This window comes from Rhea americana, unplaced genomic scaffold (genome assembly GCF_003343005.1).
Source record: "Rhea americana isolate MKP2758 unplaced genomic scaffold, rheAme1 scaffold_323, whole genome shotgun sequence".
Lineage (NCBI taxonomy): Eukaryota > Metazoa > Chordata > Aves > Rheiformes > Rheidae > Rhea > Rhea americana.
The window spans coordinates 702,497-720,679 of NW_028186450.1; the positions used below are offsets into that span (position 1 = coordinate 702,497).

General features: G+C 37.9%; 1 protein-coding gene across 3 annotated transcripts; it reads right to left on the reverse strand.

Annotated features, from left to right (window-relative positions):
* Positions 1–1,570: 1,570 nt before the first annotated feature.
* MSANTD3 (Myb/SANT DNA binding domain containing 3) lies at positions 1,571–18,022 on the reverse strand. 3 transcript variants are annotated; one of them, XM_085310705.1, is made up of 4 exons: positions 17,290–17,589; positions 11,892–12,337; positions 10,268–10,691; positions 1,571–2,739 (listed from the first exon to the last, which is right to left on the reverse strand). In XM_085310705.1, exons 2-3 carry the CDS (start codon positions 12,304–12,306, stop codon positions 10,282–10,284), a joined length of 825 nt encoding a protein of 274 aa, XP_085166831.1. In that variant the 5' UTR covers positions 12,307–12,337; positions 17,290–17,589; the 3' UTR covers positions 1,571–2,739; positions 10,268–10,281. The 3 variants fall into 3 exon arrangements, with proteins under 3 accessions (XP_085166831.1, XP_085166832.1, XP_085166833.1); XM_085310706.1 differs by lacking the exon at positions 1,571–2,739 and adding an exon at positions 17,969–18,022 and having other exon boundaries at positions 9,370–10,691; positions 17,290–17,433; XM_085310707.1 differs by lacking the exon at positions 1,571–2,739 and having other exon boundaries at positions 9,370–10,691; positions 11,892–11,940; positions 12,034–12,337.
* Between the last annotated feature and the right edge of the window lie 161 nt (positions 18,023–18,183).

Sequence of the window (18,183 nt, forward strand, 5' to 3'; positions counted from 1 at the left end):
CCGGTTAAGGCCGCGGGAAGCTTGAACTGAAGTGTCAGCACTGCGGAGGTTGGCCTTGAGGGCGGTGGGGAACTGCATCCTTTTGTCTCGCGCAATAAGGTTTAGAGCCAGGCGAGGCTTGACTAGTTTGACTCCTGTTTATCTCCAGTTGCTGCATTTGACCCTCCAGCACTGGCATTGGCTCTGAATCAAGTCCATTATTAACTTAATTCTGACAACAATATCCCCTAGAACAGTGTTCAGTCTCAACACGATGACATCAACACAAAAATATAATTACCTTTGGTAGTTTTCTTCTCCAACGATTGATTATTACCACCATTAATATTTTTATCTAATTCTCAGGCTTACTCTGCTAGAGCACATTTTTGCTAGATTAAAGAGCCCTTCAGAAATTCCTAAAGGGAATTTTTATGTACTGAAATCAATGTATGTAATGAAATTTCTTTTTCAGCCAAAAAAGATTAAGATAATCTAAGGAAACATCTTTTATCCATCACTTGGAACACTTAACAGCTTATGTCTTTACCCTCACCTATTCAGTTTTAATATCATTTTCAAATGTAGGCATGAGTACAGCATACAATATTTTGTTGTAGGACTCCTAAGGGCTATATAGAGACACATTACTTCCAGCTTTTACTACTGTTACTTGTTTATATTTCCATTTAATCCTCTTTACTGGAGCAGCCTTCCAGGAGTCCATGTCAATCCAAACTGTCTTTGGTAATCCAAGAATACTGTTCAGAGTGTCTACTTTTCCATTCTTAGGCAAGACCTTTGTGTGTTAATTCCAAATGCTTTGTTTCGCATTTTCCTCTACATATACCCATCATGAAATCACACACGTACTCTAGGTAGGTGAGACACCAATGTAAAATCTCCCATAGCAACATGGCTTTCAGTTCCACAGGCCTGCACAGAAAACCCAGGAGATGCAGGGAGAAAGCACAGATTGTCCTTATTCTCACATTGTTCTCTTTTTCCTCTTCTTGCTTCTAATGTTAAATCTTGTTAGTTTTTAAACCTTGCTGTTCAATTTGCTGCTTGTGAGTGGGAGAGACTTGCACTTTCTTTAATGTGTCACAGTGTAATTTAGTTTCCTGTAGGCTTTGAAGTGATGTTGTTAAGATGCTCTTAATAGAAACCCAATTATTTTTATTGCCAATTAGTGTCTGACACAAAGGTTGTTCATAAAAAAAAGTTGTAGTGCCTAGCTCAGGTTCAAAACTGATCCACTCAATAGACATACAGGACAAAGATTTCAGAGGAMATCATAACTATCAATATTTGGTCAAACAAAACAAAATTCTGTAAAGAATATGTACAATAGCCCTTACAGATAGCACTTTCTCCCACATAATTTGATAGTGCAAAAACTGAGAAACAGTTTCTTTGCTACATGCAGTTGAGCAGAATTCAGTTTAAGACAGAAATGGCATAGACATATTTAAGTTAGATGACATTATTAGAAAACACTGAAAGAATGAAGACTAAAAATCTCATCTAATTAATACTTAACAATAATTGATGATTTATTGACTTCTCTGTGAATATACAGTTTCTATTAACAATATTTAATTACATTTTCTCAGAAATCATTTGCTTAGTAATTTATGATTAACCAATTTACTAGAAACAAGGCACTAAAATATACAGCTAGTCTTCATATTATTTGAGTTTCAGACATACAGTAGATACCACTCACTTGGACAAATATTGAATCTCTTCCTCCAATATTACTTTTGTTTTGCATTTCTTGCATCCCCAATCATCATAGAGTATACATTTTAGAGCCTACTTTTGCCTCCTTTTAGTCACTGCTTCTATTGGAAAAACAAATAATTTGCTCTGAAAATTTGCTACACAATAATGAAAATCCTCTATTCCTTACATTCCTAAAGACTCAGATATATTATGAGCTCCTTAGAGATTCAAAGTAGAATGTAAGTATTATTTATCAGTTAAAAAAAAAGGTGATGATATAGAAAATAACTTGCTTAGAAGTGCAGTTCCTTAAACTATTTCTGTGTGGTGCAGAAACAGCTTTTGTGGTATCTGAGGAACTAAAACACTAAACAAACACTTTACAATAGGTGAGATAATAGAGGTTGATATATGATAGAAAAATCAGACTAGCCTAGTGGGAAACCATCTGGCTAAAAAGGGGTTAGTTCTTAAATGATGTATATTTTTCAGTGCAATTTAGAAAACAAACCCAGAAATTGCTGCTAATAAAAGGCAAAGACCACAAGAAGTACCATCTAATACTTCATTAAAATATATAGTATCAGAAGGAATGTATACATTTTCAAGTATCTTATGACAAATGGCCCGGTACTTAAGTGCTAGTTTTGTTTCAGATGCTCAGCAACTAGAAGCACAAACACTATACAATGTAATTTTATATACTGTTAAAATACAACAGAATCTAATATTACAGAATAAACACAACACTATGTAAATAARGAGTGGATGCCTAATGATTTGACCACTTACACAGAAGTGACAAAGGGGATGCCTAGACTCAAGTTTTTCTTGGGATAGTGTGCTGGCAGTATTTTAGAGGTCAGAGTTTCAGTTCCTCTGCATTTACACTGCTGTGTTTTTCAGCACTCTGAACACACATGGGAAGATTACCAGTTTGGTTTTCAGAAGATCCTTGCAGTCTCTTCGACCAAAGGAATTCAGGTGCAATTCCATGGATGGCAGAACAGAGATGCAAAATCGGTGAAGTCTCTGCAGGATAAAAAAATGACAGTGGAAAGAGAACTTCTGACAATAACTTTTAACAATACCCTGAGTTGTTGACGAGTTAAATTGAAGGTTGCTTTTTCCCCTTGGGAAAGGTATCACTTCTCAAAACCTGGCCAACATAGTGTACTATCACAAAATGGTAATATTGCTAAGGATGGCAATAACACATTTAGAAGCAAATGATCTCTTAAAGCATTCTTGCTTCTCAGGCACTCTAAAAATACTTCTGTAAAACTGAATGAATTTTTGGAAAAGAGGGTTTCTTAATGATTTGTCAGTAACAGTGACTCAAAGATCACAGAAAGAAAAAAGTTAAAGAAAAACTATATGCAGTTTCTTTTGATAAGCATTTTATTTTCCTTATCAGTCTCAGAGAAGAAATTCAAAAAGATGCCTGTGAGATATAGGGCTTCAGTGTTTGCTAGAAATCAGTGAGACCTGAAAGTGTAACTATCATGCTCTGTTGAAACTCCAGTCCATAGTTTCTAGAGCCCTTTTTGCCCAGAAATCCTAAATTGCTGTGACCTCAACTGAAGAGAATGGGAGCTCCACCAGACCAGTACTTCAGAAAAATATGCTTGATAACTTTACTGGTGTTGCTGAATGCAAGTTGATGACAAGATAACTTGTACAGTTTATGACTGGAAGTTCAGAAACACAACCACAAAATGAAAGCTAATTGGGGCTATGCTTTCTACTCCTATAGGAAGTTTTAAAAAAAATGAATATATTTGAATTTGCATTTACAGAATGCCAGAACTTTTTCTGGTATAGATCTAAAATAGTAGGACAGTTGGCTATGTAGAACCTGAAGACTAGATCTCTTGTGATTTAAGTCTAAGACTCTTTAGAAAGAAAGGCAGAAAGTGTAAACAAACACAAAAGACCACACACAGCTGAAAATATGAGATTTTAGAAGAGTATTTGTTATATTGTTCCTTTTGTTGAATTATAGATATACTTCCATCAAAGGGATGACTTAGGATAGTTGGCTTGCATTTTTGTTTGTTTGAAAAAACGTGAACTAATTTCATGGAAGTATCCAAGATTTTATGAGGAAGAAAGATTAGAGGTGTCTGTGTGATATATTAGCCATACCAGTTAACCAAATCCTAGCAGAAAACTGAACCTAGCAGACTGAAGCTGTGTTAATGTATTGCTCTTGCTGGTTGAACACTGACAGGTTATATTTTAACCTCTCCTATGATTTGCAAGATTTTAATAAATAACAATTTAAAATTTGCTTGGCACCCAAAGCCATTTTTACAGTACACCGAAGTGAACTACTCCTATTATTATGTTCATACTTGTTTTTTTAAGTTGCAACAGGGTTTGGACTTGAGTTTGCCATAACATGTGGTTTGAGCCACTTACAGCCATCCTGTTTGTAGGAGAAAGGATGAAGTTTAGGCCAATCTTCTCTCATGCCTGATTGTCCCTGCTTGGCTCCCCAGCAGGACACTTACTTACGCAAGCAGTTTTGGTAGCCTGGAATTTGGATGAGAGTGAAAGCTGAGATCTGGACTTATCCACCAAACCCAGTAACGTGTAGAGAAACAAACTGGCTTCAGCAGAACTGTGCAAGTGTTAAACTGGAAGCAAGCAATTAATTGGTGGGTCTACAAGTGAACTAAAAACAGGATTTGCCTCAGAAGAAATTGTTGTAATTGGCTGGGATAAAGATACAGGTACTGGTATGATTATGTATTGATTWTATCACTGACTGTATATTGATTATATCTCTGACCTTGCCACATTCTCAGTGTGATGAGACACCTCAGTGATGGAATTAGTAATGGCAGCTGTCATTACTGCCAAGGCCTCTCAGTTTTTATTTAAATTAATCCATCACTGCTGATTGGGTAATTAGAAAAGTTGTAAGGAGTCACTGCAGGACAACCTTTGCATGATCTGGTCAGCACCACTGCATGACTAAGTGCATCCACATAGAAGTACTGCAGTTAAGACCAAAAGACCGAAATCACTACAGAAAATTTCCTTAAAATGCTATCAGCCAACCACAGACTGCAACATAAAGTCCACTCTAGCCTTAGAGCCCTTACGTAAGCTGGTACTTGAAATTAAATCAAATAAAAACGAATGCATTTTGGGAACTACTGTTGCTTTATTTGGCAAGGACTTCTCATTATACCTCATTCAGATGGAAAATTGGAGATAAGGATGTATTGGATTGGATATTACTGTTTTTCAAGCAGAGGTTGAACCTCTGTTTTAGGTCGGCATTGATATCTCCCAGTCCACCAAAATTTCAGCTCTGGCTTAAATACCAARTCCATCATGTCCCCACCTACTATGTACTTTCTGGAGTCTTAAGATGTGACACCATTTACAAGATATTTTGCAGGCAAAGGAATTTATCATGTGTGTGTCAATTCAGACTTCAAGTCCATAGGCTTGGCATTCAAAAGCTGAAAGTCGAGTGACTCATTTAGTTGAAGGACAGTTCTGTGGGAATACGTAGACGTCTAACAGTACAATACAATTTTAAATAGAACTTCAGTGAGAGGTCAAATACTCAAAACTCCAGAACTGAACAAAAACAGAATATTTTTTCCCTGCATTATACTACAGTACAGAATGCATTGCAGGAATTTACAAGGGTAACTCAGCTGGTCCATTTGTGGTGTAGTATTTTATTTCATGGCATAATTCTAAGAAAATGGAAGGGTTTTGTACATGACCAAGTAATACACAGAGCTTGGTGAACTTGTATTTCACCTTGTTAGTGATGTGTAAATAATAAATTACTACTAAATTGGCATATAATGCTAATTCCAGATTCAGGACTGTCCACGAATAGCTCCTTATATATGAGAAGAAATATCTGAAGACTAGTGGAAAACTACCAATCTCAAGTCCTATTTAATGCAAATTTTCCTCTACTCTCTTGCTAAACAAATTTGATTAATTATGTGCATTAATGTTCAGTAAGAAACTGAAGCACACAGGTATTCTGCTGCTCAACTGAATAATTGAATAACAAATTCTGAGAGCTAAAAAAATCTTTCCCCCCGCCATTCTCTGTTTTAACAGAATTGGATGAATTAGAAGACCCGTCAAAGATATTTCATGATTCTTACTGTTAAACTGGTTGACCATCCAGTGAGATACATCTATACATCTACCCACATCTACCCTGCCTCATCAACAGATTTTTTTTTTTTTTTTTTTTTTTTTTTTTTTTTTTAGTCACATAGCCCACTGCATTTGACTGACTACATGCTGGACGAATTTCACACCTCTTTTCTCAGTATGTAGCATGCATACCTGGACTGTGTTACAGCCTAAGAAAACTGTCCAACTTAATTTAGTATAGAGGGAGGCCTGGTAATTCTGGGGGGACTTCTACCTGATACAGTTACATTTTTTATGGTCAGACACCCAGAGTTGTGACTGGTATGGTGGATGTGTCTAGTTTCTCAAAGGAAAAGGTAGTCAGGGAGAGTGAAGACCATAGGGGAAGAAATATTTGATGTATGTGACAGTGTCATCTATTAGGACATCTCTTAGCTGTCTTCACTTCTGACTCTCTTGAAAAGCTATCCCAGCCCAATTTTTGCCTGTGCAAATGTTTAACATTAGTAACACAACTGATGATGTTGTGGGATGCCTAACCCCTTCACCACCAGAATTCTAAAACATTCAGAGACACAACTGGTAGTTTTCTATTTTATTGCTCTTGTATTAGCTCCAGAAATCTGTCCACATTTCTACATGCCCCTTCTTTATGTATTAGGAAACCAAACTGATTTCTGTAATTGCATGTTTTAAAAAAATAAAAAGCTAAAAGCAAAATCATCAGCAGCACAAAAGTTAATCTTTTATACTGGAAATAGAGATCATAGCTTGCTTTCACTGTCAAAACTATTAACCTATGGCAGAGATGGCAACAAATTATCTTCTTTTTTTCTATCAAACATATTGAGCTGTCTTCTGTAATTGTTTTAAAGTTAACTAACAGTGCTTGCATATTATCCTATTATCCTGTTACTTGTTTTATTTCATTAGCCAAAATAGATTAATTTCAGCACACATCRGTACTTATTTTGCAAGTATACATATCTGAATATCTAACTAGGGACAACTGCCCCTTGTATGGACCAGTACTCTGAACAATGACTGGCCAGGAGCACTACATATTCTAGCTTTGGCTAAACAGGTCTTAGCAGTGTAAGAAGGCATGCTGAAGAGGATTTACATGGAGCAGTAGGATCTCTGCTGCTCTGACAGAGCAGCTTGGGAGCCAAGAGAAGTAATCTAATAGACTGTAGGGTGGGTAATTTTGCCAGGGTAAAAGTGTTGAGTTGAGGAAATATCCATGAAAATCTTGGCCCGAGACTCTTCCACTACCCAGAAAGAAGGAATTTTGTTTGCAGGAGCTCAAACCTAAACTTGCAGAACCCCAAGGACTTAGKAAGATTCAGTGCTACACAGCACTGATACACAGCTACAGCACCTTAACTTAGCTCTGATCTTGATGTACAACTTTGTAGGCAGAGCCTCTCCTCCCAGAACTGCATGCAGCTGAAATGGAGAAAGCGCTTTTCTCTTTACACCTCTCTCTACAGTGACCATCTCCTTTCAGAGTCCTCTAACATGCTTTCTAGCCTGTGCCCAGAACCAGCAATGTCTGGGCAGCTGGGCAGCAAAGGCTAAGCATACTGTCTGTGGAAGTGGAAGAAAATAGAGCTGAAGAAAACCCATTTCATGCTCAGATGATGTATGATATAGGCAATCCAGGCAAGAGAAAGAAAAGAGCAAAATGTTTACTTTTGGATGAAATCTCCTGCTCATATTGCTGGTTAAAAAAATAATGGGAAACTGATGTAAGGAAGAAATACAGAATCCCACCCCCCCTCAACAGTTAAGACAGGTTTATACCGGATAATCATAGAATGGTAAGGTAGGAAGGGACCTCAGGAGATCATCTAAACCAACCCTCAGCATAGTCCATATGGGATTGAACCCGCAACCTCGGCATTAGCAGCACCATGCTCTAACTGAGCTAAACATGACTTACATGATCTCCAAGGAGAGATACCACTAGAAGCAGGATAGTGGCATTTTCGGGAACATAAAGGAATTCTTCGTGTTTTGGCAAGAACGTCATATTTTCTCTCCCTTAGAAACAAAGAGGCTGAAAACAATAAGCCACAATGTCTACCTAATATGTATTTTTTTTCTTACAGAGTTAAAGGGATCATTGTGCCCAATTTATCTTTTAATTCCATTCTAGAAAGGTGTAAACAACTTGTAGAACAAGTCCAGAGAAGAAAAACAAGTATTTTAGTCCAGCTGTAATTTATGTATGAAGAGATGTGGGAAATACCTATACAGCCTAGCCAAACACTTAACAGAGAAATACAATTACGTGGAAATATCTGAACTAGGAAAAAGCAAGAGGAACAAATGCTAGTGTTGCCTGTATTACATACGGTCATATTATATGAGAAAAGTTGAGCAAAAGAAAAGAAACACTAATATCAAAGGAAGTAATTGCAAAAATGTGGCAAAAGTCACATTCTCAAGTCATTTGAACTCCAGGCCAGACAATCACTTCATAAACCAAAGAGAGAAGCCAAAAGCTGGCAAGGAGACGTGTTACTTCACTGTGTTGATCCTGCAATGTATCCTGCTGTATCCTTGTCTATCAAACAACCTTACAGCGACCAAGATAGGAAAGCAGAAGCCTGTCAGTAAGCCTTCTACGTTACCTGTATAACAAAAGCATCCTTTATCATTTGTGTTGGGTGTGATACTCCCAACACTTCCTGTATGTATGTACTGACCATTCTTTCCTTCCCATCTTCACAGTATGAAGATTAGAAAGAATTAGGATGCTTTTCTTTCCTTTAAATAAAGGGTGCATTAAATGGTTCTCTTGTTCAGTCTAAAAAGGAAACATTTTGGATTCTTAATTAACACAAGCGTTTCCCTATGTGAATGAGTATAGATACCAAAATCCAAGGCATTGCCCACTTAGTACAGTCCTAAAACATGCATATTTAGATGATTTTTTTAAATATAAAAATAAAACAAAAATAAAACAATCTTTCATGATTCATGGTATAACTTTCAGGAATCAGAAACACATTTATCTCAAATACCATGAGATTCTCCCTGGACTATTCTACACCTTCTCACAGGGCTATCTAGACCTGGATTGTCTCTCCATTCTTGATTTCTTCACAGTGCTCAAATTATTTCCATTCGTTAGCTTTTTACACCTTTAACATGCATGCTTTCAATTTTGTAGTTTCAAATTACTCTCACTTAGTAACTGTACGGGAGGAGTCCTGCCATTTTTAAGAGAATGTCATTAGTCTTTCCTATCCTATCCTATCCTATYYCTGGATGATGCCTGAACAATTGTCATTACCGCTGAAATAGCTAATTCATTCTCCATACCACAGAATGCAACCTCTAAACAGAGGTCTTAACTTCTGTTCACTTCTTTCCTTTGCCTCTACCATTGTTTTACATTATTGTCCTGCCTTTCAGTAATGGTTCCACTCAGCAGAAAAAAAAAAAAAAAAAAAAAAAAAAAATACTGTTCTAAGTACCTGAAAAAAAAAAAAAAAAAAAAGAAGCGTCCATAATTATATCCTACTTTGGAAGTCCTGTGCTCCCTTGATATGGCCAATTTATAAGAAAACTAAGTTTGCTGCCAAACAGATCTGACACCAGATTCCATACCTGGCCTATTTTTGATCTTGCAGTAGCTCTGCAACATTTTTTTTCCCCCCCTCTGTTGTGTAAAATAAGTTGCACTAAATCATTCCCATTGTGTTTTCTGTATTAGCATGTTGAAGGGAGCAATGCATGTACCACAGTATGGATCGGGATCAGGGCTCAAACTAGAGGGCTAGTCCACAACCAGCTGGCAGAAAAACATAACTGCAGTTTTCCACAAGCAAAGGACTTTACTACTGTGTTTTTTTTGCCCTTTGCTACTTCCTTCATTTTCGTAACTTCTCTGAAAAGTAAACTATAAAATATGTAAACCAGGCATAGAATATTTTCTATGTCCCAGTATAATAATCCAATCAATGCCTGTCAAGTATCTTTTCTCTCGATAGCAGAGAGAAAGTCCAACCCCTCCCTTCATTCATGAAATGGCAGGTAGGAAGATCTAGGAACAAAACAGACACTTCAACCTCTTTAAAACTTTTTTTTTTTTTTTTTTTTTAAGAACATCCAAATGTATAGACTATTCTGAGACATTATCTTCATTTCAGAAAGATGGTAGGGTGAAGAGGGAAAAATGCATTCATCTTTTTAGAATATTGTGCATATCTGAAAGTTAAACAAGTCAGCATTTACTTAAAAACAAACAATACAATTTTCTACTTTGTAGACTCTACCACTGTTTCCCTAAATGTTCAGAGTCAAAACGTGATCACTATCAACTGAGCATCCATTCTGTCACAGTACATTTTCTTTAAACACTCTTTCCAACCTACATTACTTACAATGTGCTCAGACTTACTGTCACTTTATATTCTATGGTGAATTAGGAAAGGGTCTATTAAAGGATGATACAGGCCATTCTTTTGTAATTGTCTGCAGTTTTCTCTCCCAATACATTTTCTTTTTGTTCAGCACTTCCATTTTTATCCTATGTTCTTCTTCGGCCATTTCACACTCTCTTTCTATTTGCTGTATTTTTGCGACATGAACTTCATTCATTTGGATTAACTGTAGCTGCAAAATTGACATTTGCTGATGATGCTCTTCCTCATGCATCTTTTTCAGAGCACTTTCCTGAGATGCTTTACTTCTGTAGTTCTTATCTGCTGCTATTCTGACATCAGAACATGAAGGCTCAGGTTGGGAGGTACCTTCACATACTGGGAAATGTACCAGCTCTTTCTCTTCGTCGCAGAGTTCTCTGTTTGAGACAACAAATGACTCTGTAAAACACAACAGAAAAAGTATTATTCCTTCTTCTCCSTCTTCCCCTCAGGTAACACAAACTTGTGATTATAAATGTAATTATTGGTGTATACATCTAAACCTTCTTCTGTACAATAATACAGGAGAATACATAATGCTGTTCCATTAGAGAATCCTATGAGCGTAGCGGTCTAGTTCAAGGTGAACTGAGCCACTTCAGGCTCTTTTGACAGACCTCCATGACTACAATGGAGGCTTCAAATCCTAAAGTGAACAGAGACTTTTATATATTTATATAAAATATATATAAATATATATAAATATATAAATATATATAAATATATAAATATATATAAATATATAAACGTGGGCACTTAAATTTAGGTGCCTAAGCCTACAGATAAACTTTAATGTAGCTGCTTAAGCCAAATGCGTATGTGACTAGCAAAACTTTTATGAAAGATCTACATCTCAGATGAAGAGCAGTGTCTACATTAACACCAAGAGAGACAGAGAATACTAAGAAGAATACTATATATATTTGCCTTCCTTATCACTCCTGTATAAGTTGTATATCTTCAGGGAAAAAATACATTATTCTTATTTTGAGAAGATTCTGACATAATAAAGTTTGCAAGAGACTGCTCCAGCTACCATCCCTTCTACTCTTAGATTATTCTGTCTGTGCATGCTTGGTAAACAAAGAAGAATGTAGTACTTAACCTTTTTAAAAAGGTCATTCTCCAATGTGGACTCCAATGTGAAATATAACTCTACAAATTCTTTTTAGTCCTTCCTGAAATAAAGTAGGGAAGACCTGAAGAGAACTCTTGCAGCATGAAACACTTCCATCAGACAACTGTGCATCGATTTGCTGCTGGGAGCTTCTTCCCGCCCCAATAACCTTTTTCCCAACAAAACAATACTTTGTAAAGGATCACTATATCCTTGGGGCTCTTCTGTTCCCTGGAAAGCGAGCATGATGGCTACTGTGATGCTTGTCACAAAGTGGCAGGTATGTTGAAAGCTGTCTAACTGACTCTCCCCTTTGAGGGCCTGTGGAAATATATAGTGTCTTGTAATACCACAGCTCCGAAATTACTTTTCTGTAGCCAGCAGTCACAGCCAAGTGTAGAGATTTATACTGCAGAAAGAGAATCACTGGCAAAACCACATACAAAACAATACTACTTGCATCATCACAGTAACATTTATACCTTGACTAGAAGCATCAGGCTGATACTCTGAATCTTCTTCTGGTGGGCTCTGCAAAAAGTACATTTGCTCAGGCATTATGCTGGCAATCTTCTCTCTCCCTATGATGTGAGTATTTATAAGTGGACTAATACTTCTTTTTACCTTCTCCCGTCTTTCATGTGCCATTATCTTTTTTGTCCGTGCCTTGATATTTTCCCAGCATTTCTTTAATTGTTTGAAGTCTCGTAGTGATACACTGGGTTGTGAATTATATTCATGAGCTAGTGCTTGCCAAGTACGCTGTTTGAGAGCGATAGTTCTTGCATCACTCTTCTTACATTCAAGTACGTATTTGTACTTTTCAACTAATGCAAGCAGCACACTCTTCTCCACTTCTGAGAAGTATTTAGCAGGCTTAATTATTTCGTTTTGCATTTTCTACTGTTTCTCCAGGAAGCCAAAAATCCTATGAAAACAATATTGAAAACAAAAAGGAGATAAGAACTAGTTACAGTATCAAGAACATTTGTTTCAGCAAACAATTCCTAAACATAGCATTTCAGTACACAACATCTAAACATCTTCTAAAATTCTAAAATTTTTTCATTTCTAGAATAGCTTGCGTGTAGTTTCAGAGTAAAAAAATGAAACATTCAGGTTATCTGTATTATAATTCTATGTTGGTTTACATTGCCACTTTAGTGACTATGTTGTTACAATTTATGCCTCCTGCCTGTTACAATTTGTGCCCTATTCTACACTTTGATATTAAATACTTAATCTTTAACTAAAAAAAAAGTCTCTTCTCCTATTCATTACATCAGGTGAGTTTTCAAAACTCTGAGCTACAGAACATTTTAACAATACCTTTGATAGCTTCAGGCTAAAGTCTAAAGTCATTTTCAGCAGGTTTGTGTTTGTTGCAGAAAGACCCTCTTTCTGCCTGTGTCTTTCATTCTGTCCTTGCTAATTGAGGGTACCAATTTCTCCTCTCTCTCCTTTCTGTAATATTTGAAAGTTATATGATAAATGACAGTAAGATCTCCTTTTAAAGACTTCAGTTGGTTTGGTTCTCCCCTGAGTTCTGCCCGCCTTGATTGACATTCAACAGGGGCAGGACCCTGACCAGAATTATGATGCTGACAAGAAGCAAAGTTTGCAAGAAGACATGGATTAACTACAGGAACTAACCTCTCTGTGAAGGTACAGGTTCCTAGCCCTTTTCTGCTCACTCTGCATGTGTGCCATCTTCTCCTACTCTTCCTTGTGCTTGCACTGCTGGCCACTCTCAGTAACCAGCTACCAGCCTAGAATGCCATGTTAACTACACTGCCTCTTTCCTCAAGCCTAGTGCTTATGTACAGAATAAGAAAAGGGCAATTGATTTTCAGGAATTCTTATCCATAGTAAAAACAAACAAACAAAAAAACAACCCCCCCCCATAATAATTGAATAATTAACACATGATTGTGCTGCAAAAAAGTAGCTTTTTCTTTTATCTTTCTCTTCTTTCATCTCATTCACTCCCACTACAGCTGTGTGGCCAAAATTACTTTTAAGTTTTATGCAGAAACTCTTGGGTAGTTAATTAGAAAAAAAAGGTGTCCATCTTAGCTTACAATTCATCTGTTTTTAATAAAAAGGTCAGAGATGGAACATACACATTAAGATACTTGGTTGATCTTCTTAACAGTCTAGGACTCCTTCCTAAAATGAATTTTCTAGTATTTTGCCTGCTGCTTCCCTCATAACACTACTTGATAATTCAATAGCTTTCACCATTAGATTTCTTTCTTCTTTTACAGCCCAAGCATTTTTTTATTCAGTGCACTAATCTTACTTCTCTTTGTACCATCTTTTGCAATTCCTCTCCTCCAAATGTCTTGATATTTACAGTTATTCTTGCCTTTTCCTGTGATGGCAACCCTATCCAAGAAAACTAATGGATAGGCTATATAAAAATTTCAAAATGAGAAAACATCTTTTACATAAAAAACAGAAATGTCCCAAATAACCCCTAAAAATCTGATAAAAACCAGAAAACCTAAGAAGAGGAATCAAGGAATAGACAAGGCAGTAAAACAAAGTGTAGAATAGCAAACTGAAACAAAGTGAAAATAAATAAATAATGGTCTGAGTTCAAGATAATATAACATACAGTTAAGAGCTTGGGTTTGCAAGAAAAGGAACAATTGAAAAAATTGGTTTAGTACAGTAATAGAGATGAAAGGGATTATTGAGGAAATACGGCTCCATGACCATACTCTCCATCTGTTTGTGTCTCTCCACCCACAGTAAATTCTTGTGCCCAGTGAGTTGAAATTTGACAGCAAAGTAGATATCTCAAAAATAATTACATTTCTGGAAGTTTCATGAAAGTCCGCAGCTGTATCTAAGTCATACTCCTAGTGAAAAAGAGACAAGCTACACTTACTTATGTATTTTCTTTCTAACAGTACTCACGTGGGGCAATCACCATACAGGTACTGATTAGCTGGTTGGCACCTACATAGCTCCTGATTATTCAATTCTACCATCTCTTAAAAGAATAATGGTGTCATAAAGACACAGGAGATCTGGAATTTTTGCAGTGGGCAGAATTTAGATTAATAGGAAGCCAGCCTCTATTAGTTCTACTGTTCACAGAAGAACCTGTTTAATTTCCAAGAAAGAAAAAAAGTGGGAGAAGAAAGAGAGCTGGCTGACCAAGTGTGAAGATGACAGTTCTCTGATCCAGTATTTCATCCATCACACTACATCAGGTCATTTATTGTTCTCTGTGAAAGCCTGCATCACTCCATTTGCTGCTGACAGAAATTCTTAAATACCTGTAATTCTAAGTGAACGTAAACAAACTTGAGGTATCACATACCAATCATTGTAATATCTAGGTCTAATACACAGAAGAGAACATCTGCTTCAGAAGTTCCTTAAGTTAAAAAAAAAAAAAGAACAAATTAATCAAAAACATACATCCTAACAAGGATACTGAAAACTGGGAACTTAGCTCATCCATGAAACAGCTCTCAAGACCTGTAAAATATGATAGACCTATAATGAAATGGAGTCTATCTGCTTCTCTCTCTTACTTAGGGCTTACTGTACCATTCTAAACCATTGAGCTATTTTAGATAGTTTCTTAAAATCTTGGGACCAAATATTGACTCTTCAGCCTGTCTTAAGCTCAGTTTCACTGAGCAAAAGGATGAAAAGCATCACCATCACCAGCAAAAGTCACAAGGTCCAATACCATATGATCCTGGTTCTCAGGATCAGAAAGGACTGACACTACCTTCCATTGAGGTACATGAATCTTGTTTCTAGCTTCAAAATGTCTGATAATTTCAGATTAAAAATCATGACATGTTCATGCATAGAAAGGCCCTTTAATAAGCAAAGCAAAGGATTTTCAAGAACTTTGTAGACTTTTCTAAGCTKAAAAAAAGTTAACAACATCTAAACTTCTGGATTCCAAGGAGTAAATATTTGGCAACACAGACTAACAGAGATTAACTGATATTGGTAAATATTTAAAGCATTACTAAACAGGACTTCACATATATTAATATCCTACGTATTAGGATGAAAGTTTCTCTCTCATAGCAAACCTGTAAGTATTGCTTTTATACCATGCTATCATTTCCTTCTATTGTTTTTACTGTGGTAGCATCTGAGATCACCAGTCATAAGCTCAAATGCTGTACATTTAAGAACAGAAAYGTAAGTCCCACTCTTGAGACTTAGTCTTTTCCCTTTCCCCATACACATTCTTAATTATCTTTTTCCACTATACACACTGTACTTGTAATTCTGAATTCTTCATGGAATGGACACAATCTAGGATGCATAAAAACTCAAACTGCTGAAAGAGTTTAATGCACTTATTGGAAATTCTTCTCAAGATGTTACATACTTGGCCTACTTCCTTCAATACATTAAAATGCATTTTCAATTATGTGAATAGAAAGCACGCTGAGATGCTGGAGAACTTAGGGCACTGAGAAGCTGCAGCAAAACATCATCATGTATTTATATTCACTCCTGTTTCTCTGTGCATACTAATCACTTTCTGGAAGTCTGCTGGCTCCTCCATCGAGTATGAGAAGGGACTCCTTTAGGTCTATATCTCATGGACAAAATTTCCATTTTGAGGGTGAAAGAGCCTTCTACAACATACACCCAGGATATAATTTAATATGTATGAATCTGTTGAAATGGAAGTAGTTTACAATGTGGCTCAGACAGTAAACAGAATCAACTTGGGAACATGTAAGTATAGAAGGACAGCTGTAAAGTAAATTCTAAGAAACAGAGATTGAAAGGCTTCTCATGCTCTTACAGGTGCCTGAAGATGCATGCAACTTAGGATAAGTACCTTACCCTAAATATTTTCCCATGGCACTGCTCAGTGACCTAAGTACTTTTCCTGTTACACAAGCTTTTATCACTTTAAAATAAGTATCTTCCAAATCCTGATTTTTACAGGTATGTATATATGTATTATGTTGTTTGCACACCTAAGTATACACAGAAACTTAAGCCAGTTGCAAATAAGCCTCTCCCCCTAAAATCACTTCAGGTTGGCATAAGTGAACATTTTCAGCCCCTGAAATATTTTTTTTTAGGCATGAGAAAACACAAACAGAAAGTTATAGTGGAAAGTTTAACCCAAACATTTGCACTAACCAGAAACACAGATCATAGTTTATTAGTGAACTGTTGTCACTTCTGGTGCGGAAATGGAATTAATTTACCAATGCACAACACGCCTACAACCAGAAACAGTTAAAAACACAAAAATTATTTATCCAAGTTGAATTGCAGATAAAACTAAATATAACTAGTAATTAACACAACTGGAATCCAATCATAATGATGCCTTTTTTTATTCAATGTTCAAGGGAGAAAGGGAGAAAGGAAATGCATGACCAAAACCAGTTAAAACTAACAGATTTACATTTCATTTGAATGACAGAACCAGCAATAAACAGTGTCCTTCCTCCTCAAATGTTAGGTTTTCCCTCACTCAGCTTCCATCAGAGTATTCCAGGCCTGACCCCTGCCTACCTTGAGATTTGAAATCATATAATTAGATGCAAGTATGAATTAAACGTATACAGAAACTGTGTTACACATAATCAATTAATCCCCCCCCAAATGCTTTTAATTGTTTTAACAAAAAATAATAGTTATCATGGATTGTTTGGTAAATGAATAAAATAATCTATTAGTTAAGGTACTTTGCCTACTTTTCTCCTGGCAAAATTTACACACACACGCACACACACTTTAAACAGGTCATCCTGATAGCTATGGAGGACATCCAAAGCAGCTTGTGTAAAGCAAAGATAATGGATGCAGGTTATTTCAAATGACTGTGTGAAATTCACCAAAAATAGGCATAAATAAGAATCCTACCAGACTCTCGTGCATCAGAGCTCCTCAACCACTAACTTGAGCTTGGTTTTATTTCCTTTTCTCCTCTTCTACTTGAAAGAGAAAGAACGGGTCCTTGCTTGACAAAGAAGAATGCACCACCCAAGACGCACACGCAGCCTGCAGCTGGTACACAAATTCAGGAACATCTATCGTAATAAACTGAATGAAAAGCCGCTCACGCTGCTGCCCTAATCCCATGCAGACCAAGCTCCGATGAGTATATAACCGCACTCCAGGGCCCTCGCTGAGCCGCGCGCTGCCTCCGCGCTCCTAACAAAGCGCCGCGGTGCGCAGCGCGCGCCCCTCCCCCTCCGCCGCCCGCGAGGCCTCCCCCTCCCTCACCTCCTCGCCGGCAGGTCACCGGCTCGCCCTCAGCTCCCACCAAACCCCGAGCTGGATTGCCGGCTCCCCAGAGGGACCGCGGGACGATGCCAGCCCTCCCCGGCCTCGCGGAGGGGCGAGACCAGCCCGCGGCCGCCGCTCACCCTGTGCCGCGTTGCTGGGCACGCAGGCCGAGGCGCGCGCGGGGCGACGGTGCTCCCTGCGCCGCCCTGGGGGAGCCTCGCCCGTCAGATGCAGCTGCCCTGAACGGCGCCCTGGGGAGCGCCGTGTAAAAACCTAAAGCCACTCAAAAGAGGATGGGGAAGCCGTTTTGCACCTGACACTGGCCCGCGGACAAAGCTGCCGGCGCAGGCGCTGCTGGGGTGGCAGCGGCAACCACAGCAGCGCGTTGCCTCGCTCTCCTGCTCAGTCTCGTGGAGGGAAGAGGGGCCCACGCGCGCCACGGACACAGACRCGCGCGCACAGCCAGCAGGGTCGCCCGCAGGGGCGGGGTCGCGGCCCCGCCCCCGCGCCCCGGTGCTGCGCGAGGGG